General features: G+C 37.2%; 1 protein-coding gene across 10 annotated transcripts in view; it reads left to right on the forward strand.

The window, feature by feature from the left end:
- The window catches only part of ARFIP1 (ADP ribosylation factor interacting protein 1), an 84,654-nt gene that overhangs the window by 2,880 nt on the left and 60,623 nt on the right, over positions 1–21,151 (forward strand). For 4 of the 10 annotated variants that reach the window (XM_037168058.2, XM_037168055.2, XM_037168066.2 and 1 more), the window contains exons 2-3: positions 10,025–10,104; positions 16,700–16,801. In XM_037168058.2, the coding sequence (XP_037023953.2) occupies positions 10,027–10,104; positions 16,700–16,801 (180 nt within the window). In that variant the 5' untranslated portion in view covers positions 10,025–10,026. Of the gene's footprint in view, positions 1–959; positions 1,094–10,024; positions 10,105–10,758; positions 10,783–16,699; positions 16,802–21,151 lie in introns of those variants that run through there. The other 6 variants (XM_037168062.2, XM_037168060.2, XM_037168065.2 and 3 more) reach the window with 4 other exon arrangements.

Genomic DNA, 21,151 nt, shown 5'->3' on the forward strand with positions numbered 1-21,151 from the left:
GTGGATGAACACCTGGTTGAAGTCATACTAAAAAGTAGGACAAAGAGAAATAAATTTGGAGTGTTATTTGATAGGCTTTTCCCATGGGATGGATGTAAATTTGTGTGTGTGTGTATTATGACATGAGGAGTAGAAAATGTGAAAATAAGGATTTTTAATGAATAAACTTCGCATTGCGAGTCTAGAGATATAAATACAGGGTCCAGCAGAAGTAACACCTGCCTTACTGGTTGGTAGGGTAATAACATGGGTGTAAGAATTTATAGTTTTAATTTGAACATTTCAGCTAAAATGTCATATGGTGTGCTTGAGTGTGATATTGTTATGTTATAGAATTACATGCTTATGATTTTGTAATAAAGGTTTTGTAATAAAAAGGCATTATTTGTGCCAGACCCTGTATAATACAGAGTGATAAATTTGGAATAGACTAAGGAATAAATTCAGGATGGAGGAAGGAGTAAATTCAACAGAGAATTTAAGATAATAGGTCTATGGGTGAAGAACTAACAATATATGTACAGACTGGAAAGAGTGGTTGCATATAATACGGAAGATGATGACTTAGGGACCATGACACTCTAAAGTCAGATATGCACCAGCATTAGTTCTAGTGTGTATGAAGAATACTGTAAAACAAATGAATCTGAAAATAATCTTATCTTTGGTCTCAACTAGCTTTAGGCTGTCATGGGAGCCACTGAACAGCCCTTGCAGAGTCTCAGCTATTTGCTACTAGACAAAAGTATATGTTTTCTGTCCTTTATTCCTTTTCTTCTTCTTCCCTCTATCTTACTGTTATTCCCCTCTCCTCCATTACTCATAAACCTTCGTCTGCAGATAGTTATAGGCAGGCATTGCTGGAAGTTGCTCATATCTTTTGTGAAAGTGTGGCAATATCTTTGCCAATTCTCACCAAAGAGTTTTTATTTTCTTTCATTTTTATATATCCCCGGCAGCTTTGGGCTAGCACTCTTCGATGTTCGGGCTTCATCCTCTTTTACCCTTTGGGAAACTGTGACACACCGTCTTTGGAGCAGGATCATAAGAGTAGCAGAATGGGATGGTGAACCCTAAATCATCAGGGAAGAGAGTAAGTTCGCCAGCTTATTTCTGCTGGAATAGTGCTTTCAGACGGGCTTTCCAAACTTCCCTGCATCGTGGCACACATGGAAAATGGTTATATTTGTATGGCAGGCTGTAGCCAGGCTCTCCCTGACTCGCTGAAAGCTGAGGGGGTGGGGAGAGTGGGTTGGTATTTCAGCACATCTGTGGTCCATCCTCAGCACACTGAATGGAAGGAAAGCTTTGGCCTAAAGAGGAGTCTGTTACTCTGTGTTTAATACCTTCTGTTTATTCAGCATGTAATGATTTACAAAGCATTTTGACATACATTCTCATTTTATTTTTATTCCACTTATGTCAGGACATTGCATTATGTTATGTAGGTAGGACAGATAACATTACCATGTTAGACATGAAGAAGTTTTTAGATTAAGTTCTTTGTATGAGGTTACACACTTAATAAGGGATGGGTCAGATAGTCAAAATCCAGGTGGAAAGAGTCCTTGGGGGTTAAGCAGTGGCAAGTGACCTCCAAAATGGCCAGGAATCCTGTCTGTTTTGTTTCAGAGTGCCTCCAGCATCTTTGACAGCTCTAGGCACAAAGAAGTTCATCATAGCTGAACTTTGAGTACTACTCTGACTAGGCATTATGCTTTATAAATGCTATTCGTGTATTAGGAATTCTTACTTTCTAGTAACAAGTGAGGAACAAGTATACAAAACAGCAGGAATATTCAGTCTGAGGTCACTCAAGTAGCAGAAGGAGAACTCAAGACTCGGTAACTGAAGTTGCTTGACTCCAAAGCTTGTATTCTTCTCACTGTAGTGACTAAATGATTTTAGGACATTGCAGAGATTGGACTCTAACTAAAGTGTGTGACATTGGTGACAAGAGGGTGGTGATGAAAGGAAGATACAGGCAAGTGGACTGTTCAATGTGTAATTTTAGCAATTTTGAGGTAGAATTCTAGAGACGACTGTCTAATCGGATTTCTAGGTATTTGAGGACGGGCGTGGAGTAGAAGAAAAATGTGCTAAAACTCAGGGAAATTGGTCAGTGAGGCCACAGGCCCTGCTAACTAAAGGCTTAAAAATCTAGATCCTCTTTATATTTAGTTAATGTTAGTTGTAGATTATTTCCTAAAGGTAGGTTTACAGATTATTTTCCTCTTTCTATATTTCCTAATTTATCTATATAGCACATTAATTGTACAAGTAATATATATTATTGAAATAAAGGTTCAAATAATATAATAAGCAGATGGAATGAGAATTTCTACTTCTCTAATTTTTCTAGGCCTCTAATCCCTCCTAGTTAATTCACAAGGTAGTTGTTGGGGATTCGGTGAAATACACGAGGAAGCACTAAACCCATGCTAATACCACATGCCTGTTAAAATTAGTTAAAAATAGGATTTAAACAACTCAGTTCCTTAGTCAGACCAGGCACATTTCATGTGCTCAGTAGCCATATGTGTCTAGTGGCTATGTTACTGGACAGTGCACGTATAGATCATTTATAATAATACTGGCCAGTCCTGCTAAAACTTTAAAACACTGTGCAATTAGTGACATAATTACTATACTCTTGAATTAAAAGTTTAAAAATCTCTATCTAGCATTTTTGTATTAGCTGTTAAAATATTGCCATGTTTTCTCTCAGCTTTTTGTTTTAATTAAATACAGATGGTCAAAGTCTGATGTTTTTCTTGGATATTTGGGGCTATAGTTAGCTGCTTTTCTAGGATAAAGATGTCAGCTTTCCTAAGAGCATAAGTCTTTTCTATCCCTCTTGAACTCTAGAACTATGTATCTTGCTTTTTAGTTGGCACCCTCTTGAATAAAGGCATCTCAAATACAACATATCTAAAACTAAATTGATTTCCCTCTCACTTCCCACCCCTCAGAAGACCCCAAATGTTGGTCCTCTGTCTTTGTTCCTTATTTCAGTGAATACACTCCATTATCTTTCCTGTTGTAAAGCTCAGAAAACTAGGAGGGATTCTTAATAACTCTCTCTCCCTGATATATCCATTCTGTCAGGTTTTATCAATCTTGAATCTGTCTATTCCCATTTCTACTGCTGCCACTTTAGCTCCTTACTATCATCTTGCCTGAAATTTCTACAGTAGCCTGAATTCTTGTCTGCCTACTTCTGTTTTGGCCCTTCTCTCATCCATTATCCATCCTGAAGGCACAGTTGACTCTTTTTGAAACACACATCTGATTGTCACTCTCCACTCCTCTTCCCCAGTCTTTCTACGGCTTCCCATTGCTTCTAGGGTAAAAATGAGGCTCCTTAACAATGCTTAGTCCTCTAGCCCCATCTTCTACTATGTTCTGTTTAACTCTCCACCTCAGCCAGCTAGCCTTGTTTTAGTCCTTGTACTTGTCTTGCTCCTTACCATTACAAGGCCTTTCCTCGAGTGTGCTTTTCTCCCAGTCTGGACCACCCATTCTTTACTTTACCTTCACTTATTGTGTCCTGGCCATCCTTCACACCTCAGCTGAAGTTTTGCTTCCGTAGGGAATACTCTAACCTCCAGATTAGGTAGTGACATCATACGTTTACCACGGTTCCAACTTACATTTGCTTGTGTGGCTGTATGGTGGTCTTTCTCTTCCACTGCCTCCGAACTCCGTGAAGACAGGAGCCACATCTGATTTTCTTTTCTGACCCATTGGTCAATCCCTGAAACCTAGCCCAGTGCCTCACACCTAAATATTGATTGAATTTCCAAGTTGATGTTATTGAAGATTTCAGCTCGTGGATTTTTATAATATAGGATTTTGAATATTAATATTTATAAATATGGTAGATAATCAAATAGTGCTAAAACTGCCAGTTATACTACTTTTTAAGTACATGAAAGCAAATTAGTATTTTACTAATATAAACTTACATTACTAATTATTGAAAACAATTACTATAAAATATAGCACAGTATTCTTAGATTACTTTATAATAAACTCATATTATAGAACAGTTTTAGGTTTACAGAATTATTACAGAGATAGCGTAGAGTCCCACATACGCCAAGCCCAGTTTTCACTAATGTTCCTATTCCAGGATCACACATTACATTTCATTGTCATGTGTCCTCTTGTTTCTCGGATGCCTTGCTTTTGATGACAAGTTGATAGTTCTGAGGATTGCTGGACCTGTATTTTGTAGACTGTTCCTCAGTTGGAATTTGTCTGACGTTTTCTCATGATCAGTCTGGGCAGTGTGTTTTCAGGAGGAAGACGACAGAGGTAAAGTGCCATTCAAGTCTCGTATCAAGAGTATATGCAGTCAAAATGCCTTAGCACTGCTGATGTTAAACTTGATCACCTGGCTTGAGATACTGTTTATCAAGTTTATCCATTGTAAAGTTACTTTTTCTCCCTCCTCTTTTTGCATATTGTGGTTTTAATAAGAAAGACACGACAGGAAATACACACTTAAGGAGTTAGGGGTTATGGTCCACCTCCTTGACAGCGGAGTAGTACATAAACTTTTATGAATACCTCTGCGAAGGAGATTTGCCTCTTCCCCCCACTCATTAAATTAGTCAGTCATTCTTGTGTATGTGTGTGTATAAATGTATATACACATCAGTGTTGACTCATGGATATTTATTTTATACTTTGAGTTATAATCCAGTACTACTGACCTATTTTGTTGCTCAGACTGTTCCAGCTTTGGCCGTTGGGAGCTCTTTCAGTTGGTTCTTTTAAGCAGCTTTCTACTTTCTGGCACTATAAGATCCTCTAAGCTCATCTTGTGTATTTCTTGCCCCAGTTCTAGAATCAACCAATTGTTTAGGAGTGCTGCTTCCCTTTACCGAAGAATGGTACAAAAAACCAAGATCTGGGCACTCTGTGTGCCTACTGTTGGGATTGCTGCTAGGAAATGTAAACTAACTCATACATGTGTGTATGAGTACTCATACATGTATATATATATATACACACACACATACACACATATATATCTGTAAATATTTCCTTATGTGACTATCTGTATAAAGCTATATTCTTAGATTATTTCTGTAAATATTTATCTGTATTTATTATATATATATCTAAATATTTCCATATGTAACTGTATCTGTATAAAGCTATATTCTTAGATTATTGCTCTGAGCTTTTTCCACTGAAAAATTACCTGTGAATATTGACAGGTTTATTTTAGACATTGGGAATTTAGTAACAGAATTCAAGTTACTCTCCAGCTCTCATTCTTGGTTGGCTTCACTGCTAATGTTCTGGAATTTAGCTAGCCATCTATGAAGAATGAGGACACAGTACACTGAATAATTTAGAGTTTATTTACAGCTGGTTTTCTTTCAGGGAGTAATTTAGTTTTGAGAGTCTTATCATTTTACTTCTCATTAGTTTCTCTGTAACACAATCTGAGTGGGGAAAATAAAAAGACTTTTCTGAACAGTTAATTTAGTTACCTGGTTAAAAGTTGGTAAGGATGGTAGGTATGGGAGTAGTTGATTATCTGTTAGGTTGACTTTTAAATTGTTTCCCATTACTAGATGTAATTGAGAATTATCTAAATTTTGCTAAAACTTTCTACTTTAGAATTGTCTAGACTGATGTTTTTATCTTAATGAACAACCTTAATTTATCACTATCTAAAAGGACTGGTAGGTGTGCAGCAAAATAGCTTTGCAAATACCAAATAGTTGTTAACATAAAGACAGCAGCATGATTTAAGTGATTCTTTATTCTCTTATCTCTTTTTGTTTGGGTATTCTACTTATGAAAGAAAATGTAATGTACATTAAACATGTTGTGCGGTAGATCATTTTCAGTTCAATATCATTTTCATTGCACAGGGAAAGGGACTTTTTTCCTATTTTAAGAAAACTACCATCACAAAAAACAAAATTATTTTAAATTGCTTTGACTAAAACAGAAAACTTCTGTATTTTGGATATTATTTTTCAACTCTAAACATGTGTAGTTATTTTACTGTGGACACTCTAACTCTGGTTGTGTTTTGTTTTTTACTGTAAACAAGTCAGTTCAATTTGAATTACAAAGTTAAAACAAGCCTTACCATTCTCTTCCTGTTTATTCTTAAGTGAGAAGAGGTAGACATGTTTCAATAGATTTTGTCGGGAATGAAGGAAAGAGAGCCACTTGCTTTTGTCTCAGCCCGTTAACCAGTAAGCAAGTTCAGATCAAAGCAGTCCCAAGTTCTGCAGTGTTCTGTCCAAAGTTCTCTGTATTTACTACCTTAGCATTGTCCTTGGCACAGTTCCTTGGTCCTATATGTTATATTCATAGCACTTCTCCCACTTTTTTTTACTGAAGGACCCCTAAAAGAACCCTTCAGAGGTTTCTTTGGAGACCCATATTTTGTCAAAAATTCAAGATTTTGTAGAAGACATATATGTATTGTTTTATTTAAGTGAATTTTGCTTTAATTTCCATAATATCATACTTATTTTGATAAAAAGAGTGTAAATTCTTGCTCCGGTATGATGTACCACGTTTATCATTTTTCTTTGTGCCTTGTTTATAGCTGCCTTCGGTGTTTTGAGCATAGCATTTCAGACCCTTGTGGTATGTGAGCCCCTTAATTTGAAAAACTCATGTTATGATTTCTGATCAGTAGCACTCATTCCATATATAGATCCCTTACTATTAACTTCTGAGTCTTTAACTCATTGGTATCATGGAGACTCAAATGCAGTTTTTTTGTTTCTGGTATCCATGGAGTCCTTTGTTTTCTATTAACTCCCTGATCCTGACAAATCTAGTACTCCTGCTATCTCTTTCTTGGGTCCTAAGAATACCCTAAAATGCATTTAAGAGTTTTAAGGTGTAGAAAACTTCCTCATTGTAGTTTCCCTTTGGATAGATCCAGTGTGTTTAGTTTGTGAAGATCAGAATGTGATTTTGATTGTGAAATGAAAACATCCCCAAACAAATCTAAAAAACAAACTAAGCAAACAACCAGAACAGGAACAGAATCATAGATATGGAGATTAATTTGGAGGGTTTATCTTCTGGGAAGGGGGAGGAAGGAGAATGGAGGAAAAGGTACAGGTATTAAAAAGCATAATTGGTAGGTATAAAATAGAAGGGGATGTCGAGAATAGTATAGGAAATGGAGAAGCCAAAGAACTTACGTGTGTGACCCCCGGACAAGAACTAGGCGGAGGTGAGGGGGGATTGCTGGGGTGAAGGGGGGTACTGGGTGCAGAGGGACAAAGGAGGAAAAATTGGGACAATCGTAATAGCATAATCAATAAAATATATTTAAAATTTAAAAAGCCAAACGGATGAATGATACGCTTCATGTAATATTACTGTTTATGCATTTTTTACAGCTGCTAATTAGTAATTCATTTTATAGATTATTGGTTCTTACACTCAGTGCATAAATACCCCTGGCTGATTTAAAGAAGTAGCCCTCAGAGATGACTTAAGGCATCTTTGGCCTCTAGTACAGATGTATCTGTGAGGCCTGAACTTGAATGGTAGTTTTGTAAGAGTAACTTATTCTCTTTTGAGGACAGTTTTTAAAAGATGACAATGAATTTAGGTAAAGATCAGAAAACATTTTAAACAGCATGAATTATGTTATTAACTTTTTACCTCTTGCCATTCCCCATGTTTGTTAGTTAGTTATCAAAGTTATGAACTTCCGAAAAATAAATGGGAAGAAGGTCAGAGCCTTTAAAGAATATGAATAAAACACAGATATAGTACTTATCTCTGCTGTTCTTAGAAATCCAGTTCCCTGTTTCTCTGTCTGCCTGGGGTTATTTGGTCTTTTCTTGAGCTGGGTGATAATCATATATTTTCCTAATTGGTGCAATTGTTTAATACGGGGAGCAGATGATAACTTCTGTTTCATAAGAAAATAGAAGACAGCAAAAATGAACTGCCTGAACTTTCTTGTTTCCATTCCACTCTTTGCTCTCTCCACCGTTCCTTCCTCCTCTTCTCCCCTCCGTGGAAGACGTTTCCTCTTGTCCAAGGGTAATTTCTCTGCCTTTACTCAGAATTCCTTACTGTTTTTTAAAAGCTTTTTAAAAAATCTCATTTTATACTTGCAAAAATAGTACAGAAAGTTTCCTTATATTCCTCACCCCTCCTGTCCTAATGCTGCACCTTATATAACCCTAATACAATGATCAAGAATAGGAAATATAATTATATAATTATAAAATTATCAAGAATGAGAAATATCAGTACAATATGATTAACTAAACTGTAGACCTTATTAGAATTTTACCAAATTTTCAACTAACTGTCCCTTTGCTGTTTTAGGATTCTATCTAGGAACCCCCACTGAATTTAGTGATTTCTGTATAGTCTCTTTTAAACTATTAAGTTTTTCAACACTTTCCTTATCTTTCATGACTACAACAGGTTTGAAGAGTACTGATCAGTTATTTTGTGAAATGTTCCTCAATTTCAGTTTGTCAAATGTTTTCTCACAATTGGACTGCGCTTATGCATTTTTTGCAAGAATACCACAAAAACACGATGTTGCGCCCTCATTGCAGCGTGTCAAGGGGAGTACAGTGTTGCCACGTCTTCCTAGTGGTGGTTGCTTATCATTTGGTTAAGTTGGATCTCTCGAGTTTCTTCATCTACTACCGCTTCTCTTCACTAGACACAGACCTTGTGGGAGATGCTTGGAAATTATGTAGTATAAATCCTGTTTGTCCTCACAACTTCTGCCCTCTTATTTTAGTGTCATCATGGGTCTTCTTGCCTGCAACATTTATTATTGTGATGTTTGCCTAATGGTGATTGTTTCCCTCTTTCTTTTCTATGTTGATTAATTGAGATTCTTTTGTAAGGAAGAATTGTGTCTTTACCTCCTTTTACTTATTTATTTGGTTATGTCAGCGTGCACTCATTAATATTTGCCTCATTCTGTGGCTTTAAATTTAGAACTATCATTTTGTTGCTCAGGCTCAGCATTGAACATCACGGGCTCCTCCTTTGTTCTTTCTACAGGCCCCTCCCCCCTTTTTATTTACTTCTCTTTATAGAATAGGGAAGTGAAGGTAAAAAAGAGGGAGAGAAATATCAATGAGAGAGAGAAACATCGATCTGCCTCTCCTACATGCTCCAGCCAGGGACTGAGCTCACACCTAGGCATGTTCCCACACCAGGAATCTAACTGGAGACCTTTTGCTTTGCAGGATGATGCTTACTACCAATCCACACCAGTGACACCCTCCCTTTTTTAATTTAACTTTTTTTTTTTTATACAAGAAAATGTTCTAGGCTTGTAATTTTCCTGCCTCAGCCTTAGAGTCAACCACTTCTTAGAATGGTATGTAGAGGGCAAAGTCTGAGCACCAGTTACACTCACTGGTGCGGGGTGTCACTACTTCTAGGCCCTCTCAGTGAACAAAGCTAGGAAACCTGTACGTATGAATACATTTGTGTATTACACACACACATTAAAAACCGTGATTTTATACTGATAATTGATTCCAACCCAACAACACAGGTTTTATGTTAGCATTTCTCCTCCTTTTATTTATAATTTTTTCTCCAACAGGGAGAAATTTAGTTCTCAGTATTTAGATTCTATTACTTATTCGTTCAATTGTATTATACACATAATTTCAAAATTATTAATCTCTTCCCTTGTGAAAAACTTTTACTAACTAGACTAACAGTATTTATGTACAGTTATGAATACAGTATATATTAATAGATCTTTTAAATTCTTCATGTCTCAGATGATTTTGTCAGATTATTTTTGAACATTGAGGTGTATATTCTTATGTTCTGCATACTTTTTCTGAACTTTCAGTTTTGTTTCTTTACCTGTTATAATCAATAGGTGCACATATGATTGTAGATAATTTTGCAAAGCAAATTACAACTGAAGTATGTCGTGGAATATTTGTAAGGATATTGATGAAGTAATATGGCTTTTAACTAAATGATTTAATGTGTGTTTAACACATTTTACTTCTAGGCATGTCTGACTGCAGCAATGATACTGCTACTCTTGGTGCATCTAAACCAGCCACGGAAGAAGTCAAGTCTAATTCTGAGGTGATTGGGTGGCATTTATACTGCTCTTCAAAGGCAGCCCATCGCAATCCGAGTTTTAGACTGTACAAACGGACTTCATTGATCTGCACATGTGCTAGACGCTTACACACACAAGCACAGGAAAGGAGTGGAAGGGGAGGTTTCTTCTTAATAGGAAGCAAGTTACCATTTGCTTTTCCACAATGAAATAAATATAAAAGTTGGGTCCAGTTAGAGTTTCTAGTTTAAATGTGAAATGAGGTTTCTGTTGAAAATAATAGTAGTTAAAGGTTCGCCTTTGAGTTCATCTAGTCTAATACTCTTTCTAATTAGGTGTGCTTCAGAATCCAAGTGTACAGATTTTTTTTTTTAATACTGAGTTCTGGATTTCAGACTCACTGAATCAGAATCTACAGACATAAACACAGGGCCATGTATATTTTTCTGTTTATTTGTTTTTAGAAGTTCTACAAGTGATTCTAATACAGACCACCTATGTACTACTGTTCTAGTTCACTAGAATAATGAAAAAAACATTAAGTTAATTTTATAGTACAGTCAAGTCACTAGATATTTTTTTAATACCATTACTAATACTAGTAATACCCCTCATATTTATAGTGCTTAAAAGATTTACAGAGTAACACTTTCATATTGTCCCACCTTGGTCCTTAGGTCAATTTGATGTGATTCACTTAGGTAAGTAGAATAATTATTATTTTCCCCATTTATTTGTTGAACATATTTAACTTTCGGAGAGGTAGAGACTGACGTTTGGGAGTTGGCGAGGCTGGAACACAACGTGGGGTCTTTTGACTCTAGTTTCGCTGTTTCTGAACCAATTTGCCACCTGCACTTGGGGGGTAATGGCAGCCAGGGCATTTTTTCAGTCAAGCCAAGGCACTGTGAGTCTGTGTGACGAGCTTTAATACAGGATTTAGAGCAAGTTAATTTATTGTTAATTCAACAGTCAAAGCTGAGTGCTAGTTGGCAAATTATGTATTGGGGGATTCTGGATTCTTTGTGATTTAAAATAGCTTGGCTTTTATCATTTATGAAAGCAATGTTGTAGTTATATTTAGTTCTGAGAAACTGGGGACTTAGGTATGCTGTATTTACCTTAACTCACGGATTTGATTTTTTATGGTCAGATCTCTGAATATACTATTGAGTGATGATCAGGGGAAGTTTGATACATGTGAACTACAGGGAAGATTAGTGGCCCAGCCAGTGATGGGACCCATAATAAAAGAAAATCCCCTGCAGGGCAGGGCAAAAGGAGGTTTACAGTTGTGAATATACAAAGCACAGAGTTTATTCTTGTATTATAGTTTATTAATTATTGTATTACTTTCTATACAAACAACTGTAAACCTACTTTTGTCCCACCTGTATTTGTGGTTTACCACTGTAAGCTTCGTCTTTGTGACTGTCACTGGGATACATGCTAAACTAGAATTTTCCTACTGCATTAAGAGTTAAGCTTGATGGTGATGATCTGAAAGGAAACCACTGCCGAGTAATTGTTCAGATTTGTCTGTAAATTAACAACAAAGTCCACGTTAGTAGGCACTCCCTGCTTTTTTACCATACTCAAATGTACAGCATTCACAAGGAATACTTAAAAAAAAAGAGGTGTGTAAGTGTAATATGAATTTATGCCCCAATTTAAAAGCATACTAAGAGTTTAGAATGAACTGAAGTAGGATTTAGGAATATTTTGGACTTTAAAATCCCCCTCTATTAACATTCTACTAACTTAAATCTGCTTTTTTTAAAATCCATTGAAACTATTTGGGGGGTCACATTTTGCTTACAAGAATTTTTATTTTAATATATTATAGCTCTGTATATATCTTGGCCATTCTCTTAATTTTAAATATTCTATACATCAGAATTTTCAGTAATTCAGACCAGTCCTAGCAGAGCTTGGCACATCACTGGTGGTCAATTTGATGAATGAATTCATTCTCACTGTACTAGTGTAAAGATCTGGATATCGGTTTGGGGAGGGTTAAGAATAGAATATGATGACTTAGGTGATCATTTTCATTTTGTCAAAAGCAAAACAAAATAGCCCTAACCCCTGTAGCTCGGTTGGTTGGGCATCATCCTGCAAACCGAAGGATCATCCGTTTGATTACCGTCCTGGCACACGTCTGGGTTGCGGGCTGATTTCTGATTGGGGTGTGTGCAAGAGACAACCAAGCAGTATTTCTCACATTGATGTTTCTCTCCCTCTCCCTCTCTCCCTTTCCCCTCTTTAAAAATACATACATACATACATAAAATCTTTAAAAGCAAAACAAAACAACAAAACCTCCAGCATTGTGAACTGAGCCAAAAACATTATCAGCCCTGAAAAAGGAAGGGTTTTAAAGTTCATTTAGGCTCTGTAAAGTGAATTGCCTTGCTCATGATCACTTAGCTAGTTAATTGCAGAACTCAGAGTGATTTCCTAACTCTTGATCAAATGCTGTTTCCATTAAAACGTCTATCTCATCGGTGACCATAAAAGTCCTTTGTTCTTCTACATGTGGCTTTTTTTCAATGACATAAGGGGCTTTTTTGTTTTCTTTTCTTTTTTAATTTAAAAAAGAAGATATGAGCCTGGCTTGCTTTGTATTCTAAGTCCAATCTTGATTAGAGCAGATAAAGGTAGATTTCATTCTTTGTATTTTTAATATTCAAATGTTATACCTTGAAATGTGTCTAAACTGCTGCTTCTGTATCTGCAGAAGAAATAGTAGCCTAATAGGCACCATTCACTGAGAACCTGCTGGGTGGAGGCTGGGTTTTCCATGTACCTCATTCAGCACTACAGTAATGTCCTGTTTGCATTTGAGCCTTTCTCCTTCATTTTGTAGAGTAGGCAGTGGAGACCTGGAGGAGTTAACCTAGCCAGTGCGGAAAAGGGCTATGACAGGAACCCAGAGAAAGTAGAAAAGATTAGTAAATGTAAAAAACTAATCAGGAAAAATACTGCTTAAAAATAGACGTGAGGAAGTTTGGAAAACAGGTTAATTTTTAACAACAGAAAAGGAAAGCAAGCAAATTAATTTTGTCAGGTTTTACTATATCCTAAGATTATTGATTATATTTTTCTGTGTGCCCTTCAAAATAGTAAATACACCAATTTCTAATATCCAAGAAAAATATACAGATACTTTCATTTTTAGAGAGGGGAAGGAAGGGAGAAAGAGAAGGAGAGAAACACCAACTGCTTGCCTCTTACACACCCCCAACTGGGGACCTGGCCTGCACCCCGGGCGTGTGCCCCAGACTAGGAATTGAACTGGTGACTTTTTGGTTCGCAGGCTGGCACTCAATCCACTAAGCCACACCAGCCAGGGCACTTTTATTCTTCTTTTACGTAAGTAACTCAGAGGTCTAAAAAGTGAATTAAGCCCTGGCTGGTGTGGCTCAGTGGATTGAGCATTGGCCTAGGAACCAAAAGGTCACAGGTTTGATTCCCAGTCAGGGCCCATGCTCAGGTGGCAAGCAGGGCCCCAGTTGGGGTATGCAAGAGGCAACCAATTGGTGTTTCTCTCCTTCTCTTCCTCCCTCCCTCCCCTCTCTCTAAAAATAAATTAATTTTTTTAAAAAGCGACTTGGGTACAGATTCTACACTCAAGGTACATGTTGATTAACGGGATTTTGAATTAAATAAAATGTAGAGTAATAATGCCTTAGAGTGGTACAGATGAAGAATGGTAGCAGTTCAGAGGGGTATCAGCCAGGAATATCAGTGAGGGTGGCATTTAAACCGAGCCTTGTAGTGTAGGTAGAATTTGACCATGTGAGTGATGTTGGTCACAGTTTGAGCAGAGAGAGAAAGACATGTATGGGAAAGTGTGAGTAGTTGGATGGAATAGAATCTGAAGAAGTAAAATTTGTAGGTCATGGATTTTTTTTTTCATGGAAGGGTTTTGAGTGTTGGGAGGAGTGGGCTTTTATGTTGTAAACATTGGGGAAGGAGGGAGACATATTAAACATATACATTATTTTATAAAGTAACGTAAAGTAGTCCTACTACTATAAAGCAAGGCAAGGGACTAAAAGTAGGTAGAAGGGTACTGCTGATTTATTTCAGTTGGCTGAGCTTCCCTTCATAGATAATGTTTGAGCAGAAACCTGAATGACGTGAGGGGGAGAGTCCTGTGAAAATGTGGGAGTAAGAACCTTCGAGAAAGAGAACACAGCCAGGGCAAAAATAAGATGTGGTGTGTTTGAGGAAGAGTGGTGAGGTGTCTGGGGCTAGAACCAAAGGTCGGCGAAGGAAATGCAGGTCAGGGGTAGCTGGCGGCTGAGGTTGGCTTCCCACGGAAAAGAGGATGACGGGCAGATGGGGAGAACGTTGGGAGCACGTGGTTGACAACAGACAAATTAGATGGCGGCACTCCTACAGTTAAAGTATTTGTTAAGAAAAATTTGCAACATGAAATGAAAGTTAAATAATAAATGGATTCCCATATACATGTCATCCAAATTTAATAATTATCTGGATTTTACCACATTTGCTCTATCCATTCCTTTATAATAATACAGTAGGTTTGAGGGTTATCTTCCTTTTAAAACATAAAATTGCCTAGATAGATCAACAAAAAAAAAGGACAAGGCCACAAACAGTAGCATTTGTAACTGTATTTCAACTCTGCCTTAATACTGGCCTGTGTTAGAAGAGTGTAGTTAGGGCGCCCGACAGTTAGGAAGAGCAGCTGCTCTGTAAATACCAGTGCGGAGGGAGCCGTTGCAGTTTTGTCCTGTTGGTCCTGAGCTGTAATTAATGTGCCGTAATTACAACATCTTCACATAGCATTTTTAGTTTGCCAAGCAGTTACATATCTGATTCTAGATGAGGTTAATAATCTTCTTTTATAAATGAGGAAATTGAAACTTTCCTTATTTAGGGAAGTGAAATGACTTTTATAAAGTTGTATAAAGGGGCAGAGGCTGGTTGTTAAATTCATGTCTTCTGATACCTTGGTTAGATCTGCATTCCATGCAGTAGGCTTGTTCCCCTTACACTTTTGAACCATATTGAATTAATACTTCATAATAAATACCTTAACCATTTTTAAAGAAGGTCATATTTTACTAATACAGAAGGAAATTTCAAAGACTTTGAATTCTGAGTGCAATAGAATTGCTTTCTCTTTTTGTAGGCAAAGAAAAATGTAAACAATGCCATCTGACACAGAAGGCATTTGTACTTTTCTGTATTGGAACAAAATACAGCCTCAGTTGCCACGCGTAATTAGTCCACTTCGCACTGTGACCTTCATTGTCGAAAGCCATGGTTACAACAATTGGAGCTGAATATTTTTGACTTCTCTCTTTTCTTACCACTGTTTACCTTCTTCACTTTTGTCTAAAATTGACTGAAATTAAGAATATAGTCTTGTAAATTAGAAGAAAATGTAACTACTCTTTGATAAGTAGAACAAAATATCCATTGAATATATGCAGCCAGTAAACTGAGAATTGGAAACCTTTTACTGTACTTTTTTTAGTAAATTATCAAATAACATTTTAAAATGGCAGAGTTAAACAATTGGATAAACTTTAAGCTTATTATTATATCACTTTATTTTTGCTTGTCCTGAGTGGTTAGTTAAAAAAACATTAAATGTGTTTTAGAAGATAAAATGCTCTGTGTAATTTCAGAAGTCTAATTAATGCTAAGATCTTGTTATTAATGCTAACAACATTCTTTTACATCCTTTCTGTTTTATAAGTATTTTAAAAGTATTTGAGTTTTACCGTTAATATTTCCCTGTGCCCCCTCTTATGTTGTTAAGATAGCTTTCTAGTGTTTGGATCAAATTTTGTTAATGTTACATCTCTTTATTTTCCATGGGGTGTTCACCTGTAAATGCTGGCTGTCAAGTGTAGAGCTTTTAAAAATAGTGTGTTGAGGTATACTTTCAGGATTTGAAAAACATTAGTAGTGTCAGAGTCTTGGGAGTTACGGAAAAGGCTATGGACTAGGAGATGAGTTGGCAGGGAGAAGAGTCACTGTGCATTGAGGGTGAAGATGAAGATAACAGACATCTGGTTGCCTAATTGATCAGTGTGGAGAGAATTAGGGGAAGCAGCTAGAGAAGTAGGGAGCGGTCAGATTGTAAGTAGTTTACTAGGTTTGATGATACGATATTTTGAACTTTTATGTAATAAGATACTAGCTCTGCCTTTCCCCAGCCACATCTTGTGTGGCTTTCCCCAGGATTGGAAGGGGGCTGTGGCTGGGCAGCCAAAAATTAAGATAGGTGTCATACTTGGCTAAAGCCTGACTCGGCAGACCAAAAAGAGGTGATTTTCTTTTGCTGTTTTAAAAGATCTAGCATTTCACACATATGTGGAATCTAATGAACAAACTGAACTATCTATCTAGCAAGATAGAGACAGACTCATAGATGGAGAGCAGGATAACAGCTAAGGCAGATGCATTTTTATTATATTAATACCATGTTTATTGTATAAGTATTAGATGGGTTATAATTATTTTTTAAATGCTATATTGTTGGCTTTTGAAGTACCACAGACATGAATGTAGTCTTGAATTTTGCCTTTTATGATTTGGTGTTATTTATGACTTTTTTTCCCTCTTTTTTAGGAGTCTACCATGGCTCAGGATTCTCCCAAAAGTTCAGCAGCAGAGATCCCAGTGACTAGTAATGGGGAAGTTGATGACTCTCATGAACATGGCTTTAACAGGGTAAAACTTCTTTTCTTTCTCTCGATACAAACAATCACAATAAGCCCTTAAATGTTGAGACCAAAGTAATCGAGTTTATTGTAGGAATACTTTCTTAGATTGACCAAAGTACCAGGAATCTAATGTATCCTGTGGGGATGACTAGGTGGGTCATCTCAGTGATTTGTTGAGATTCAGTACCAGTTCGGGAAGCACTGAGACTTGGAAGTTGCTGTCAGTCATTTTATTGTATGACCAGAACAAGAGTATGTCTGACAATTTTGGCCTATAACTTTATAAAGCTACTTAATTTTGTTTGTTATGAGAGAAAATATTAACTCCAGCTCATTCTTTTAAACACCGGCACTGTCTAATCTCTTTTATGTGTCATTACTGTGTAATTCCTAAGTAGAGTATTCCCAGCTTGGCTGTTCACTTTCAGAAGTGCTTCCTAATGTGTACTTGACCCAAAGGAAAATGAAACTAGGGGTGCTTTTACTTTTGATCTGCCTCTCATTTGAAATAGCCACTCAAGTGCATTTTAATGGGAACACCTTGTGTTTGGACATAATCTGGGCTATGTAATTTTTAGTGTTGTAACCTTGGGCAAGTATTTATTTAATATCTTCCTAGTTTTTGTTTTCTAATCTTTATAAATGAGAATCTTATTTACTTCTATGGGGATGTGAGTATTAAATGGGATAAAATATATAATATGCTGAATATAGTCCTAGAATTAATAGCGATGATTTTTTTCTGGAGATATTTTTATTAAACGTCTTTTTTAAATGATATGTGGTACATGTTTACAACTTTAATAACTTTAAAAATACAGTTTTCATATTTTTGAAAATGGTTGAAAGGTAAATTATTTTACAGTTTAAATAGGGCTCGCCCTGGCCAGTGTGGCTGAGTTGTTTGGGGGCATTGTACCATAAACCCAGAGGTCGCAGGTTTGATTCTTGGTCAGGACACAGGCCTAGGTTGCAGTTTCAGTCCCTGGCAGCATGAGAGGGGCCACCAACCAATGTTTCTCTTGCACATCAGTGTTTCTCTCCCACTTCCTCCCTTCCCCTCTATCTAAAATCAATAAGCATGTCCTTGGGTGAGGATAAATAAATAAATGAGGCTCTTTTTACTTTATTTGTTTATGAATAAATTATTTTAGTTTAACGGAAGGTGATAGATCAGAATTTCCCAATCTCAGCACTGTCGACATTTTGGACCAGATAAATTCCTTGTTGTGGATAAATTCCTTGATGTGCATGTAGAATGGTTAGTAGCATCCCTGGCCTCTTCCTGTTAGACATCAATAGTACCCTGCAGTTGGTACAAGCAAAAATATCTCCAGACACTGCCAGATGTCCCCAGGGGAGGGGAAAGACTCACCTCTGATTGAGAACTACTGTTTTAGCTAGATCATTTTAATCAATTTTACTTACTTTTGCCTCAGCAGTCCTTTGGAGGGAACACATGTGTCTTTAGGCTTGAGGTTTCCTTAATTGCAGGTGCTTTAACTTGGTTTCTAAGCACATATTGTCCAGTATAGAGTGACTTTCAGAGAAGAAACAGACCCTTAAATTTTGAGCACAGGAAGGAAATTTTCATTTCAGGTGTAAGTCTTTCTGGTATTTGAAACACTAAGACACACCTGCATAATTAGAAAACTCAAGTTACTATCATCAGACTCTACATATTTCTTTATAAACTTCTATTAATTCAAATAATTATACCAAGATTTTAGAGAATAATTTCTTTGTCTAATTTTTGGTAACACTTCCTTTTGCAAATTTATGCTGCAAATACTTATTATATATTATATACCAGATACGATATAACAGAGAATAAAAATACCTGCCATTAGGAAGTTGATATTATAATAGTGTATTGAAAGCCAAAGATCTTCATTTAAGAAAAATGCAATGCATATAAAATACCGCATTATTTTGGATATTCCCTTCCCCTCTTAAACCTCTTCTTTTTCTTGTTGCTGCTGAGGGTTTTTTTGTCTTGTCTTGTGTTTTTGAGCTTTAGGTTATACATACTAAAAAGCGCAAATGTTAAATGTGCAGCTCATTGGAACCACATACACATCAAGATGTAGACTATTTGCAGGACCTAAAATCAGCTCTGTCTTGCCCTTTTGTAGGCAAGACACTTCCTTTCTTTCCAGGGTAATCACAACTATTTCAGCTCTATCCTTATAGATTGCTTCTGACTGCTTCTGTACTGCATATAGACGCCATCATACAGTATATATACTCTTTTCTGACTGGCTTTCACTCACTCTTATGTCTGGGGACTTTATTCATATTGTTTGTGGCAGTATTTAATTCATTTTCATTGTAATATAATTTCCCATTGTGTTACTATACCACAATTCGTATATCCATTCTTCAGTTAATGGATACCTTAGTTGGTTCCAGTCTGTTGCTATTATGAACAGAATTGCTGTGTCCATTCTTATACAGGTCTTTGGTACAGATGGTCGCATATTTCTGTTGGATATATACCGAAAGTTGCAATTGCCAGGTCATGGGTACATGGTGTTTGGGTTTGGTAGATAATGCCAACTAGTTTTCCAAACTTGTTGTACCAGTTGACAATTCTAGTAATGAATGAGAGTTCTAATTTTCCACATCCTTACCAATTCTTGGTAAGGTCATACCTTTTAATTTTAACCATTCTGATGGAAGCATAAGGATATCTCATTGTGGACTTCCGCCAAGATGGAGGCATAGGTGGAAGCACTGTGCCTTCTTGCACAACCAAGTTTAAAAACAACAAAGTTTTAGCAACAACAGCCAAACCACAAAAAATTGAACTATACGGAAGTCTGACAACAACAAACCCTTCAGCTAAACCAGTAAGAGGGGCAGAGCCAGCAGCAGAGCAGGGTCGGGCAGGAAAGATACACTGGACAGACCCAGGCACTCCACCCAGGTGCACCAACAGCCGTGGGTGGATCCCAGGTGTGGAGTAGCAGGCGGACCTACCGAGGGCGCAAGGTGGTGGACCCACTGAGGACTGACCACAGTCACACATTCCCACGCAGATAAACCGGTGAAGGAGTGAAGCAGTGAGACAGACCGTGCAGGCCCCAGTGGCAGGAAGCGCCAGGGGGGAACCGCCATTGTCCCTCTCTGACCCCGCCCCCACATACAGCGTCACAAATCAGCGACCTGGGTGCCCTGCCCTGGTGAACATCTAATGCTCCACTCCTCATACATAACAGGCACAAACAGATCAAAACATGGCTCAAGAACAACTCAGAGCCCCAGAGCTGATAAATCTAAGTGATGAAGAAATAGCCAAACTTTCAGATGCACAGTTCAAAACACTGGTGATCAGGATGCTCACAGAACTGGTTGATTTTAGTCACAAATTAGAGCAACATATGAAGGCTAAACTAATTGAAATGAATGGAAATGCACAGGAAACCAATAGTAATGGAAAGGAAACTGGGACTCAAATCAAAGGAGTGGACCAGAAGGAGGAAAAAAAATGACCAAACAGAAAAGGATGAAGAAACAAGAATTCAAAAAAAATGAGGAGAGGCTTAGGAACCTCCAGAACATCTTTAAATGCTCCAACATCTGAATTATAGGGGTACCAGCAGGGGAAGAGAAAGAGCAAGTGGAAAACTTATTTGAACAAATAATAAAGGAGAACTTCCCCAATCTGGCAAAGGAAATAGACTTCCAGGAAATCCAGGAAGCTCAGAGAGTCCCAAAGAAGTTGGACCCAAGAAGGAACACACCAAGGCACATCATCATTATATTAGCCAAGATTCAAATGAAGGAGAGAATCCTAGAAGTAGCAAGGGATAAGGGGACAGTCACCTACAAAGGAGTTCCCATCAGACTGTCAGCGGATTTCTCAAAAGAGACCTTACAGGCAAGCAGGGGCTGGAAAGAAGTATTCCAAGTCATGAAATCCAGACCTACATCCAAGATTGCTCTATCCAGCAAAGCTTTCATTTAGAATGGAAGGGCAGATAAAGTGCTTCTCAGATAAGATCAAATTCAAGGAGTTCATCATCACCAAGTCCTTATTATATGAAATGTTAAAGGGACTTACCTAAGAAAAAAGATAAAAAAGATGAACAGTGAAAGGACAGCAAACTCACAGTTATTAAGAATCACACCTAAAACAAAAGCAAACTAAGAGGACAGCTAGATCAGGAGTAGAACCATAGAAATGAAGATCACAAGGAGGGTTAGCAACAGGGGAGTGGGAGAAGGAGAAGGGGGAGAAGGTGCAGAAAGTAAGTAGCATAGACAGTAGATAGAAAATAGATAGGGGGGGAGGGTAAGAATAGTATGGGAAATATAGAATCTAAAGAACTTGAGACACATGGTCATAAACTAA

The sequence above is a fragment of the Artibeus jamaicensis genome, unplaced genomic scaffold (assembly GCF_021234435.1).
Source record: "Artibeus jamaicensis isolate MK-2021 breed Jamaican fruit bat unplaced genomic scaffold, CSHL_Jam_final scaffold_537, whole genome shotgun sequence".
NCBI classification, from domain to species: domain Eukaryota; kingdom Metazoa; phylum Chordata; class Mammalia; order Chiroptera; family Phyllostomidae; genus Artibeus; species Artibeus jamaicensis.